Source organism: Rhinopithecus roxellana, chromosome 4 (genome assembly GCF_007565055.1).
Source record: "Rhinopithecus roxellana isolate Shanxi Qingling chromosome 4, ASM756505v1, whole genome shotgun sequence".
NCBI lineage: Eukaryota > Metazoa > Chordata > Mammalia > Primates > Cercopithecidae > Rhinopithecus > Rhinopithecus roxellana.
Window position 1 is genome coordinate 177,030,076 of NC_044552.1, and position 14,435 is coordinate 177,044,510.

The window sequence follows — 14,435 nt, forward strand, 5'->3', positions numbered from 1 at the left end:
AAAACTGAAAAATGATTTAAGTAGCCATTATCTGGCCAGGCACAGTGGCTCACGCCTGTAATCCCAGCACTTTGGGAGGCCAAGGCGGGCAGATCATCTGAGGTCAGGAGTTCGAGACCAGCCTGGCTAACATGGTAAAACCCCATCTCTACTAAAAATACAAAAATTAGCCGGGTGTGGTGGTACACGCCTGTAATCCCAGCTACTTGGGAGGCTGAGGAAGGAGAATCACTTGAACCCGGGAGGTAGAGGTTGCAGTGAGCCAAGATCATGCCACTACACTCCAGCCTGCACACAGGAGTAAGACTCCATCTCAAAAAAATAAAGTAGCCATTATCCCATTCTGTGAAGCAAAGGTGTAAGATAACTTATTATATCCCAACCTATTATTTAGAAAAGCCTGATGGATTAAAAAATAATTTTAAGGAAGTCTTTAGAAATTTATCCTGCCTTCGCTCACTACCATCATCCTATTCCTTGTATCACTAAGCTAAAACTAGTCTTAGAACAAAATCCTTCCAGATCAAAAATTGTATGAAAATTTCACAGCATAAATAAGTGTAGTCTTCTTTACACTTTTACACTTAAATTCTCATCAAGTCACAACATCCTTCTGGGTTCTCAAAATGGGCTAATTGGAATTTGTTTGCACAGTACATCTCATGGTGAGTACACAGGCAGCATCTGGAACAGTCTGTACAAAATAGTTTGAAATCATTTAATAAGTACATTTTCTGTTTCCTCTAAAAATGAACAGGAGGGGTGCTAGTATGAAGAATCTAGACACCAAGCATTATCTGTATTTTAAAGTATATTATAATATGGAGGTCTGCAAACTGGAAGACTGGCAAACAGTTCTACAGCGTAATTTCTTAATTTTCTCATCTTTATCAGCTCACGTTATTCATGACAAAGGTCAGAGAAAATTTGTGAGATTCTCCTAGAGTGAATGACCTTGGGCTGCTTAATTAAATTCTTTGAGCCTGCTTCCTCAAATTGAAGATTGAGAAGGAAGCGTGACTAGATGCCCTCAGAGAGAAAAACTGAACTAACTTACAGGTTGACTTCAGCATGGCTTTTGGTTCAATCCTAACTCATCTTTAAAATGGAAAAACAGGCCAGGGCGGTGGCTCACGCCTGAGATCCCAGCACTTTGGGAGGCCGAGGCACGTGGATCACCTGAGGTCGAGAGTTTGAGACCAGCCTGGCCAACATAGTGATACCCCATCTCTACTAAAAATACAAAACTAGCCGGGCGCGGTGGCTCAAGCCTGTAATCCCAGCACTTTGGGAGGCCAAGGCGGGCGGATCACGAGGTCAGGAGATCGAGACCATCCTGGCTAACATGGTGAAACCCCGTCTCTACTAAAAATACAAAAAACTAGCCGGGCGAGGTGGCGGGCGCCTGTAGTCCCAGCCACTCGGGAGGCTGAGGCAGGAGAATGGCGTAAACCCGGGAGGCGGAGCTTGCAGTGTGCTGAGATCCGGCCACTGCGCTCCAGCCTGGGCGACAGAGCGAGACCCCGTCTTAAAAAAAAAAAAAAAAAAAAAAAAAAAAACACAAAAAACTAGCCGGACGTGGTGGTGGGCGCCTGTAATCCCAGCTACTAGGGAGGCTGAGGCAGGACAATCACCTGAGCTCGGAAGGCAGAGGCAAGGCTGCAGTGAGCTGCGATCACGCCACTGCACTCTGGCCTGGGCGACAGAGCAAGACTCCATCTCTAAATAAATACATAAAATATGAAGTGGAAAAACATATAAATGTGGCACCTATTAAAATATGTCCATAATTCTTTGATACTCGTCCCTTGAGTTTGGGCTGGACTTAGTGACTTGTTTTTAACAGAACATGGCGGCCGGGCGCGGTGGCTCAAGCCTGTAATCCCAGCACTTTGGGAGGCCGAGACGGGCAGATCACAAGGTCAGAAGATCGAGACTATCCTGGCTAATACGGTGAAACCCCATCTCTACTAAAGAATACAAAAAACTAGCCGGGCAAGGAGGCGGGCGCCTGTAGTCCCAGCTACTTGGGAGGCGGAGGCAGGAGAATGGCGTAAACCTGGGAGGCGGAGCTTGCAGTGAGCTGAGATCCGGCCACTGCACTCCAGCCTGGGCGACAGAGCCAGACTCCGTCTCAAAAAAAAAAAAAAAAAAAAATAGAACATGGCAGAAGTGATAGTGTGTGGCCTCCTCTCTGTTCTTGCTTGAGTCACCTACTTTCGGGGTAACTAGCCTCCGCCATGTGAGGACACTCAAGCAGTCCAATGAAGAACTTCCATGGTCAGCCACAGCTGACTTGCCAAGCGAGAGCCACCTTGGAACCTCATGAAAAACTCTGACCCAGAACCACCTAACTAAGCTACTCCCAGATTCCTGACCCACAGAAACTACATGAGATAAACGCAAGTTTATTGTTTTAAACCACTAAGTTTTGGGTTAATTTGTAACAGTGAGAGAATATACCAGTATTTTTTAAATAGTGGGTCCTGACTCGTTAGTCGTTGAAAAAAATCAATTTAAGGCAGCAATATCAACTTTAAAAAAATGAAATAGAAGATAGTAGAGTATATCACTCTTAATACAAATACTATTTCCTTAAAATTTTTTGTTTTACATGTATGTGTATACTAGGTACAATTTAAAATGTGTTTCTTACAACTACAGCTGAAAACATTAAAACCCACAAGTCTAATCAGTAGGTTTAAAACAAAAAGCTCCCTAAAGCATAGGGAGTTCCTTCAGGGACTCTGGTCTCAATAACAACCAACTATAAACAAGCATTTTCTATAAACTTTATGACCAAACCAACGAAATGTAAGACACTCTCACAATACATCTTTTCTGATGTATACACTAAGCTTGATAACACAACACACAGGGCATGGCTATCTGCCCTAGAGTTTAATGTCTAACATGTAAAAGTATGTCATTCTCCTAATTTAAGAAATTACTTAACAGGACTTCCTTCACAAAATTAGTGAAAAATGCTGCTTTGGACTCAAAACCACATTTATTTTTTCCTACTATTATTTTTTTTTTAATCAATGTTAAAGGAAATTCAATCTTCAACCTAAGCACACACACTCACAAACACAAGAGATCTAGTACTATTCAATTGTTTTCTGGGCTGGGCACGATGGCTCACACCTGTAATCCCAGTACTTTGGGAGGCTGAGGAGGGTGGATCACAAGGTCAGGAGATCGAGACCAACCTGGCCAACACTGCGAAACCCCGTCTTTACTTTAAAAAAAAAAAAAAAAAAAACACTGACCGGGCATAGTGGCGGGCACCTGTAGTCCCAGCTACTCGGGAGGCTGAGGCATGAGAATCGCTTGAAACCAGGAGGCAGACGTTGCAGTGAGTCGGTATCGCGCCACTGTACTCCAGCTTGGGCGACAGAATGAGACTCTATCTCAAAAAAAAAAAAAGTTTTCTGCTCATTGTCCAAGTCTCATTGGAACTATTCTCTTCAGAATACAAGCAAGTGCATATTTTTATGGTTGTGTCTCAGCAGAACACAGATCAAAACTTTCAGCAACACCAGACTCTGCAGAATATTCATGCAATCTTTTGATGAATCCACTCAGATTGCTTGCACTGTGATTTTCTTTGAAGTAAAAAGTGTTAAAAACTATTTCTGAATTTCTAATTTACCAGATTCTCAAAATACCAAAATAAATTGGCACATAATCAAAGAGTAATTTAACTTTTTTTTCCTTTTTAGAGATAGGATCGCACTCTGTTGCCCAGACTAGGGTGCAGTGATGCGATCATGGCTCACTGCAGCCTCGAACTCCTGGACTGAATGCGATCCTGCCACCTCAGCCTCCCAAGCTGAGATTACAGGCCCACACCACCATGCGTGGCTAATTCATTTTTTCTAATACATGGGATTTCCTTATATTGTCCTGGCCGATCTGCAACTCCTGGGCTCAAGCCATTTTTCTGAAAGTCCTGGGATTACAGGTGTGAGCCACCACGCTCAGCCTTTTTATTTTTCTTATTGCTGTACTAGGGACATTTGTGACTTTCCCACAATGAGACTTAGTAGAGAACTGAAAGCTTCCCTTGGCCCTATCCTGAAATACACTAACTAGCTGTTACGTGCAAGGGCTGTTTTCTCCTCAACCCTTGCAGATATATGTATCCATATAAATATATCCAACTATTTCAACAAGTTGTAGAAAATATAGTCTGTATAACTCTCTTTATAATGCTATTACTTGATGATCCTGACTACAAGTTGGAATTATCTGCATACTTGGCAAAATTCAAGTGTGGCTGCCTATGCCTCAAGAGAACGAGCAGCAAACCAGTCCAGTCCTAAATTCGAGTAGCAGCTCTCGAAGAGAATAGGATGCACTTGATAGGCTTTCTTTAGGACTGATATTCAGTTCCTGGGCTTATCCCTGGGTTTCTTTCTATAAGCCTATATAGAGTATAGCGCTAGGAAATATTCAGTGATCTCAAAAATAAGCATAGTTACTTTGACTCAAGACCAATTACTCTACACACATAGGCAAATTTCTGCCCAATGGTATCAAGTTTAGCATTAGTTTTGCCCACTTTTTCTTTTTTCTTAAATCAGTATCACTTTTCACATGAGCACTCCACCAACACCATAAGGTTGAAAAATTTCAGAATGAAAGTCCAAAAGAATTAAGAACCTACAGATCTCTATGATTCTCTACAAAATAATCAACATCATTTTAGTTTCCTAATAAGATGAGACGGACCTCAATACTCAAGCCAATCCAAGGAACATGCCAGTCTGAAGGCCAACTTTGATGTTCCAGTGACAGCGGTGCAGTAGAATACTTAGATCAGAATTTGGTTTTGGAGGCAGACATTTACTCACTAAAGTCACTTATCTAGCTGATCAAGAAACAATAAAGTTCAAGGCAAGTGTACACTGATTCTATTATCCATCTGAGAGCCACTGAAGCTACACAGCTGTTTATTTTGTCTTCAAAGAAGGAATTAGTCATCAGTACCTGCAGGTATAACTAGATTGCTAAATAAAAGATTTTTAGGAGGGACACTTCTATGTATTAAATTGTCTTAAGATGGTAAGCTTGCCTTAAATGATTTAAACTATGTGCCAGGCATTGTGCTGGTGGTCAGACTGTGTAAACCAACCTGGGTTAGACATCATAATCAGGTTAGCATGACTTGAAACCAGAGTATCCGAGAAACTGCTGCCTCCACTTCCTTAAGAATACAGCCATATCCTTTCTAAATCTCAAAAAATCCTAGATGTGTGAAGATATCATTAAATTCCAATCCTTAAAGAACTGAACTGCATTTCCCCCCAAAACACACGAATTCTAGAAAAATGGCAACAACCAAAAGTAAATTTTAAAATGTTAAAAATGACCAGGAAATTCTAACTTCTCTGCCATGTTTCAGGATCTCCCCGTTAAAAGATTTTCCACACCTCTAAATCTAACAGAATAGCCAACACTGGAATCCACACCTCAAAGACCAAAACCTAACAGGAGAATAAATTGTTAACAAACATGCGTTGCAGACTTTCATTTTTGGGGGGGCCAAAACTTCAAAAAGGAAAATCCAGTTGCTGAAACAACCATCAAATTCAACCCTAACAGAAACATCTTACGTCGCTCAACTAATCTGCAAGGAAAAGAAAGCACCTCTACCTCTATGCACAGTACAAGCATCTGTACTTCAGCATGACTTTCAGTTACCACTGGTGACAGAAAGATACTGGTTTACAGTATCTCCCCGGTTTAAAACAAACACGGAAAGTCAAGGGACAAGGGTAAAGGCCAAAAGATCTCAAGCAGAAGCCGGCAGAAGGATACGAGCAGTGGCTCTCCATCTCTACCCGGAGCATCTCAAGGACTGGTCCTACCTAAACACTTTATGTAAACAAGGGGCTTGTGACTCAGGCCTCCAGCCCCAATAGGTGGAGAGAAGTTTCCTCGCCTCGGCTGCACATGGTCTGCAGAAGTTTGGCTGGAGCAGAGCGCGGAGCCTGGGTGGGAGCGGCAGTGGAGTGCTGCAGGCGGCGGCGGCGGCGGTAGAGCAGCAGGAGGCGGAGGCGGGCGGGGGGAGGGGAGCGGCTGGGGGGGGGGCGGAGGGGGCTCTTGCCGCCACTGCTCTCTCGCCGCCTCTCCCCCCCGGCGGGAGCCGCTCGCAGCCTCTTTGCACAAGTCTCTCCGCTCTCTCGGTCATGTGACCTTAACGTAACCGGACAGGAAAAGCCCCGCCGCCGCCGCCGCCGCCGCGCCGGAGACACCGACCGCGGCGGCAGCAGCAGCAGCAGCAGCAGCAGCAGCAGCGAGAAGCAGAGGCGGCGGCGGCGGGGAGGACAGCACGGCCGAGGCTGCCCAGCAGCGCCTCCTCCACACCCCCCGCCGCAGCAGCACCGGCGACAGGTAAGCGCGCACCGCCTCCGCCTCCCGGGGCCGGTGCCCACGTGCCACCCCTAGCCCAGGGTCCGGGAAGGCGGGGGGTGGGGAGCGGGGGCCACCGGAGCTCGCAAACGGTTCCGGCAGCGGCAGTGGCAACAAAGACGACGAATGACCCTCGTCCCAGGGCTCCGGGTGCAGGCAGGCGGAGGGCCCAGGCCACTCGGGGACCGGTTCTGGGAAGCGAGGGCAGGGGCGCCTCGCGGGGGCGGTGGCGGCTGCGCCTGGCGCCGGGGCTCTGGCCGCTTGACAAAACCATCCCCCGGAGCCAGGCGGCGGCGAGTCGGCAGCGGCTCCATCCGGGGTTTTGCGGGAGGGGGAGGGGACGGAAGCCGAGAGGGCGGGCGGCGGATCGGAGGGAGGGAGGGAGGAAAGGGAGGGGGGCGATTCGCGTTCCGTTCCCCGTGGCCGGTCCCTCCCTTCCCACCGCCACCGCGAAGTGCGCCCTGGGCGGCGGCGACCGGTGAGCGTCCCGCGCTGGAGCCCTCGGAGGCGGGCCCGTCAGGTGCGTAATCCTTCCGACGCCTCGCCGCCGCCTCCTGCTGCTGCCGCCGCTGCTGCTTCGGCGGCAAGGCCGCGAGCTGCGGAAGTGGGTTTGGGGGAGGGGAGGGAGGAGGGAGGGGGAAGGGAGGGATCCGGTCCGACCGGAGCAGGCCCGGCCTCTCTGGCGCTTCTCCCAGCTGCAGCGGCTCCTACAGCTGCTGCCGCTACTGCTGCGGCTCCGCCTCCCGCTCGCGGGCGGGGGCGCGCACGCGCGCTTCCGGCCTCCTCGGGTCTCGCGCTGTCTCCGGCTCTCGCGCGCGCTCATCCCCTCTCCCTGGCTGGGCCACCCCCGCCCCCGGCGCTGGGGCTGTTTCGCCGGCCGGGGCGTTGCGCACGGCGTAGGCGTCGGCATTGTGTTAAACTCCGCGGGACTTGCGGCGAGCGCGCGCGCGCACGCGGGACTGAGAGAAGCGGCGAGCGTGCAACGCGGCCGGAGTGCGTCGCCCCTCCCTCCCCCTCAGCCCCTCGGGGACGGGGACAGGGACGGGGACGGGGGCGGGGCCGGCGAGACCGGAGGGGGCCAGAGGGCCCCGGCGCCGCGCCCCCGGCCCCGCCCCTGGCCAGGCCCCCGCCCCGCGGGGCGGGTGGGGCGAGGTGGCTGTTGCTCCGCGCTCAGGCGGGCTGGGGACGCGTCGGCTTCTGTGGCGCCGCCCCTGTCGCCCGCTCCCTGCGGCTGCAGGCCAGGCCCAGTCCCGGGTGCTGAGCGCGTTGAGCCGGCGGCTTCGAGCTTCCGCCCGACGTGCGATCTGCGTCTGCGATACAGCCCGGGTTGGCCCCGAGCGCGCTGTGGTTTGGGCTGCTTAGCCTCGGGGCGTGGGACCCTGGCGCCCCTCACGCCCCGACCGGACCCCGAGGCGAGGAGGCTGCTTCCCGGTGCCGGCGTCGTTTTCTCGGTGTAGCGAAACCCCTAAACCGTTCTTGTTTAAACAAAGCCGCAAGAGAGAACTGTTTAGCCAGAAGCTGCAAAGGAAGCTGGGTTTTGCCGCTTTTAGCTGGTAGTAAAAGAGGCAATAAAGAAGCGAGGGTAGCAGAGTAGGCGAGTGCCTGGGCTGGGAGAAGCTGCAACTACGCCTTTTACTGCAGGAACTTCCACCCGAATACGTGAACTCCTAATTATGCCTTGGGGATATAACCCGGCTCTCGCTCCCCGCCTCCCCCAGCTGCATTGTTCATTAGCTCTTTCATCATACAATGGGCCCACTGAGTTTGTGAGCATCGATTCTATTCATTTTCTCAGGGTATTGTTTTAGTAAAATAAAGCATAAAAGCATAGAGAAGGTCAGAGTTATCAAAACTCCGGGGGTGGGGGAGGGCTCTGGGATTACTTAAACGTGCTGCCGTGGCCTTGCTAATGTAAATCTATGCCGAGCTCCGCTGGAGCGCCAGGGCTAGTTGTACACACCACTAGCGTTTTAGCGTGGGAGTACCCTGAAAGTTTAATACAGAATTGGGACTATGCCATTTTAATTCTCATTTGTCTGATTTATCACAAACCAAAATTACAAATTGGTAAGGTAAATTCCACTGCATTCTGAATGATCTTGGTGTGTATCCAGGATGTTTTCAAACTGTTAAAAGGTCATTCTTGGCCGGGTGCGGTGGCTCAAGCCTGTAATCCCAGCACTTTGGGAGGCCGAGACGGGCGGATCACGAGGTCAGGAGATCGAGACCATCCTGGCTAACCGGTGAAACCCCGTCTCTACTAAAAAATACAAAAAACTAGCCGGGCGAGGTGGCGGGCGCCTGTAGTCCCAGCTACTTGGGAGGCTGAGGCAGGAGAATGGCGTGAACCCGGGAGGCGGAGCTTGCAGTGAGCTGAGATCAGGCCACTGTACCCCAGCCTGGGCGACAGAGCGAGACTCCGTCTCAAAAAAAAAAAAAAGTCATTCTTTTCTTTATTTTTTCTTTTTAATAAGAGACAGGGGTCTTGCCATGTTGCCCAAGGCGGTCTTGAAATCCTGGGCTCAAGCAATCCTCCCGCCTTGGCCTCCCAAAGTGCTGGGATTACAGGGTTGAGCCACCGCTCCTGGACAAGAAGGCAATATTTAAGAGCATAGTAATTTACCACTAATAGGACATCCTTTTAAACTGGGCATTTCTCATTTAATAAACTTGTAGTTTATTTGCTAGACAAAGAATTGGCCAGTTATTGAAGCCATCATAAGTGCAAGAAGTGATATGCCAGTGCCACTGAGAGTCAACAGTGGAGTAGTCTACAGTGGAGTGTAGTCCATACCCCTAAAACTGTGTCATACAGTCCAAGTGCATACTTGCCAGTTTTAAAGCTTCTCTTCAAAGGGAATGTAAATACGTTGGTGCTCAGCAACGTAGCAGCAGAGAATAAACACTAATCATGTTTTAAGTTATAGAATAAAAGCTGCCACAGTGACACCTGCTTTTTTGTCTTAAACTTTTGTATGAACTTTATAGTAACCTCCAAACTCTGCACTTTTGTAAGACAATATAAAATAATACAAAAATGTGTTCATGGCCAAGCAAAGTGGCTCACTCACGCCTGTAATCCCAGCACTTTGGGAGGCCAAGGCTGGAGGATTGCTTGAAGCCAAGAGTTCAAGACCAACCTGGGTAACATAGACCCCCCATCTGTATTAGAAAAGAAAATGTATTCACCCCAACCCTATAAAGAGATATACCTTGTAATCTTGTGATTTCAAGTACCCACAGCATGCCCCTGAGTAAGTGGATGTGCTTTCCTCAATTTGAGACTTACCAAAATAGAGAAGGAAATACCTAAAGCTCATCTGTAGCATCGGCCTGGGATCAGCAGCTTTAGAGGTGGGGACTGTCCTGCCAGCTCTTACTGTTTCTTGGTGCTTCATCCGTAGCCCCACTCACCTTTCCCTGTAGGAACTTGGAAAAGCTGGGCAAGCCCCGTGGCACCAGCCTGCACAGGAAAGGAAGATTGAAACAACTGGTTTACTGGTAATTTTTTTACCATAAAATACCAAATGCACCTGACAAAGGTCCTTTATCATCACTTTTCCTATTTTCATATGCTCTTTGGCTCTCTGAACATGACCCTGAAAACCTAAAAGGGAATTGAACGTTTTTATTTCCCTGAAGAAAACAAAAATGTAAGCATTCTAAGCATTAGACCAAGAATATTTCTAAAATCTTCTTTATGCTGAGGTAGGTTATAATTTGAACTAGCAAATTAAACTGTTAGACAATTAAAATATTACTTCGAATTGATAGTAAATAAGATTCAGTATTTTTACAATGCTGATAGAGCCATTAAGATATGGAATCAGTAGTCACAGAACCTTACAAGGAGTTGGCAGCACAAGACATATAGATCCGTTTTAGAAGCCAACTTGGTGGCTCCTATTTATGCTCAAACTCATAACCCCCAGTTCACATGCTTGAGGTATGCATCACATGCCTTTGAGTGTCACTTTAAGAAAGTTCAGTGTTCAAAGATAGGAATTTGAAAAACACTTTTATGTATCTGGCCAAGTACTAAGGGAAACTACATTTTTACTTTTGTAAGATATTTTAGTGTACTTTTTTTTTTTTTTTTTGAGACGGAGTGTCACTCTGTCCCCAGGCTGGAGTGCAGTGGCGCGATCTCGGCTCACTGGCTCACTGCAAGCTCCGCCTTCCAGAGTCACACCATTCTCCAGCCTCAGCCTCCCAAGTAGCTGGGACTACAGGCGCCTGCCACCATGCCTGGCTAATTTTTTTGTATTTTTAGTAGAGACGGGTTTCACTGTGTTAGCCAGGGTTTCACTGTGTTAGCCAAGATGGTCTCTATCTGCTGACCTCGTGACCCACCCGCCTCGGCCTCCCAAAGCGCTGGGATTACAAGCGTGAGCCACCGTGCCTGGCCATACTATTCTCTTAAATAGGGCGCACTCGCTAAGTTCTGCACCAAGCAGAGTAAGCGTCAGAATCCTCTACTCTGGAATGATTTCAAAGTGTGCATGTTCTCCGGCACCGGGAGAGTCATTAGGTTCTCTGAGTCCCAAAGTGATTCTGAACAGCACTTGTCTAAGTGTGGTCTGCAGACTTCTCAGTGTTGACACTGAGAAGATCTGCTTAATTCAGTGAGCCAATGTTTTCCAAATGGTCAACGGATGATGTTAAAAATCATGAATGAGTAAATGATCCATTGAAAGTGGATAGACTAATGAATATTACTATAATAGAGTAGGAAAAGTTAATTCAGTTATGTAGTTTTACATTACACAACCAACTTTTAAGAAAGTACCACTTGTCAAGTTTTGGTATAATAGAAAAGAAGACTATTACCTGAAAAGGCTATTAAAATACTCCTTTTTCCAACTACATAGGTGGGTGAGGCTGGATTTTCTTCACTACTCAACCAAAACAGAGTTAATTGAGGAGTAAAAGCAAAATCCGGTTGTCTTCTGTTAAAGAGAATTGCAAAAATATAAAAAGACACCACTTTGTTGTTTTAGAAAATACAATTATTTTTTCATAAAGATGTTCTGTACTTTAACATGTAATGGGTTGTTTTTAATTGAATTAAATATTTCTAAAATTTCACCATTTTAGTTTCTAATATGGTAAATGTCAATAGTTAAAATCCATATAAACATATAATTGATTTTCTTAATAATTTTTAAGACCATTAAAGGATCCCAGCACCAAAAAGTTTGAGAAGCCCTGCTCTAAAATATTGAAATATGTTATTAAGACTTTGAGTTAAACACATTTGAAACTGTGTTATATACCCTGAACTACACAATTAGGTGATTATATTTTCTTCAGGTTAATTTGACAAATCATCTTACGGCATATGAAAAACGAAGGCAATCTCTATTCTGGTGGATTACTAGAAGCAGGTTAGCTTTTTGTTGTTGTTGTTTTGAGACAGGGTCTTACTCCTTCGTCCAGGTTAGAGTGCAGTGGCACGGCCACGGCTCACAGCAGCCTCAACCTTCCTGGCTCAAGCAGTCTTCCCACTTCAGCCCCCTAGTAGCTGGGACCATGGGTACATGCCACCACATTCAGCTAATTTTCTTTTTATAGAGACAGGGTCTCATCATGTTGTGCAGGCTGGTCTCCAGGGCTCAAGTGATCTGCCCACCTTGGCCTCTCAAAGTGCTAAGATTACAGGGGTGAGCCAGTGTCCTCAGCCCAGATTAGTTTTTTAATTTTGCTCTGTGTAATCATTTGTAAGTTTCCTTCAGGTTGATTGTAGCATAATGCCTTTAGAATTATTACTTTAATACGAACTCTTTATTAGCCATAAATCTCTGATCTACTTCTGTTTGACACCTAAGATGTCCCTGAATTGCCTCCTTATGACCCCAACTTACATTTGGAAACTAAAAACTAAGTGTAAACATAGGGAAAATATAATTGAAAACAGTAGTATTTTACAAATCCAATGCTTTTTAACATGTAAATAAATGCTGTTAGTTTTTGCCCCTCTCTTTTCTAATTACTATGGAAGAAGGTTGACTAAGGAAATGTTAAGAAAAAAATGCCAATCCATTATCACAACTAAATAAGATGCATTTGCTATCTTCAAAATACAGTTTTAAAATATATTAAAATTTGAATGACCAGCCTCATTTCAGGTTTACTTCATGGGCCCTCCAATATTAATTATTAATAATAGTAATTGAAAAAGCAGCTTTTCATCCTGGTAAATGGTCAAAACTACTTGCTTGTGGGTAATACTTCTACTCTTACTGATTGTCCTTTGCATTACAATATTCATTTATGCTTCACTTAAATAAAATCAAGGACTTCAAAGGACCTTTTAGTGCCCTTGAAACAGATAGTGTAAGTGGTGTTTAGTGTCTTAGAACAGCTATTATCTTTAAAAACGGAATCAACAATTTCCGAAAGCTGTTTTGGTGTCCTGTTGTTATACTGAAAATGAAGGAGGAACTTATATTGTCAAAATATAACATAATTGTATGTGCCCCATTCTTCTGCACCTCCAAAAGGATGAGTGACTTGCTTACGGATCAGCCCACATGTGCTCTGTGATGGAAGCTGAAAGCAAGTGACAGCTAGGTGGTCAGTGTCCCATTATCAAGTAGGAAACAGTGGTGACAATGAAAACCAAAGCATTAAATAATCTAAAAGGTCATTTGTATTTGGCTTTCGGAAATGTTTTTTATTTTTTCAACATGAGTATGTCCTATAGTCTATGAATTTAGTTAAGAAAAGTAAAAACTTTGTACACATACAGAAAGAAGGCATTCCATGAAAACCCATTTATAGGCACTGCCTCCTCTCTCCAGTGCTACTTTTCTTCAGTTCCTTTCAGCTTACTATTCTAATTTAGAAAAGACAAATGACTTGTTTTTTATTTAGTTGGGGGTTTTTTTTAAGTTCATTTACAGTGTTAAATGGTTGGGGATTTTACATAGGTCTTCAGTTTCATGTCTTGATTTTCGGCCCTTTGTGACTGGGATCAGGAAGAACTTTTAGGAATGCTCTGTAGAGCAAGGTAGTAGAGTGGAGACAACATGAACTGTATGCCCAGAAGACCAGAGTTCAATCCTGACTCTATTTGTTGACAATTTTAACCTCTCTCAACTACAGTGTAGTGATTTAAGGACATGGCTTTTCTGAAGACTCAGACAAATCACAGTCAGGACTTCCAAGCTCCAGACCAGTGTAACCAACATATACTCTGCATCTCCACTTGGTTATCTCAAAAGTATCTCAAACCCAACATGTGTGAACCTAACTTCTTGCCCTTCCCACCAAACTGGGTATTTGCCCTGTGTTCCCTCCTGTTGGAGAGCACCAAGATCTATCCAGTTATACAAATAAGAAGTCTAGGAAGTCTTCCTGGACATTTTGATCTGCTCCATTCTCCTTCATCTGACTCATCAACCAGGTCTGTTGTTTTTTTTTTTTTTTTGTCTTCTAAATATCTTTTGACTCCTGCCAATTTCCTCCATCTTCCTCAGTACCACCTGAGTCCATTATCTCTTTTGTAGACCACTAGCAGTTGTCCCCTCTAGACCATTGTCCAGCAGGTCTTCACTTACCCGCTTGTTACCCCCTCCTCCCCAGTTTGATTAGTTCTGCAGTCTCTATGTTGTAGAGATCTTATCAAGTCATCGTGCTTAAAATCCCCTTGGGTGGCTTCCCATTGTTTTTAAGATATGGACCAAAATCATTAACATGACGTCTGTCTCCATCCTCCTTTTCTCTGGCTCTTTACCCTTCAGGGTTATTGTGAATTATGAAGCACTATTCAGAAATTAATTGTTAGCATGAAGAAACACAAGGTAGTATTTTTAAATTGAAAAATTATTCCAAAACATAGCAGGTGTTAAATTGATGAGAATTTTTTAGGTCAATCTAGGATAACTAGAAACTCAACTTCTACCCCCAGTCACCCAGCTGGTGAGAGGCAGAGCCTTGACTGGAACTCAGCACTCTTCTCCTCCTGGAGCATCTGCTTATTAGTTTACTTAACAAATACTAAACCCTAGGCC

The 14,435-nt window shown here is 45.7% G+C and overlaps 2 protein-coding genes across 3 annotated transcripts in view; one reads left to right on the plus strand and one right to left on the minus strand.

Moving 5' to 3' along the window:
- Nucleotides 1–3,737: 3,737 nt before the first annotated feature.
- LOC115897045 (serine/arginine repetitive matrix protein 1-like) lies at nucleotides 3,738–7,330 on the minus strand. The gene has a single exon (XM_030929620.1). It carries the CDS (start codon nucleotides 7,328–7,330, stop codon nucleotides 6,206–6,208), a length of 1,125 nt encoding a protein of 374 aa, XP_030785480.1. The 3' UTR covers nucleotides 3,738–6,205.
- Nucleotides 6,167–14,435, plus strand: part of ZBTB2 (zinc finger and BTB domain containing 2) — a 30,743-nt gene continuing 22,474 nt past the window's right edge. Inside the window, exon 1 of one of the 2 annotated variants that reach the window (XM_030928371.1) lies at nucleotides 6,167–6,402. The gene's annotated coding sequence lies outside the window, so the exon portion shown is untranslated. Of the gene's footprint in view, nucleotides 6,403–6,814; nucleotides 6,941–14,435 lie in introns of those variants that run through there. The other variant, XM_030928372.1, reaches the window with a different exon arrangement.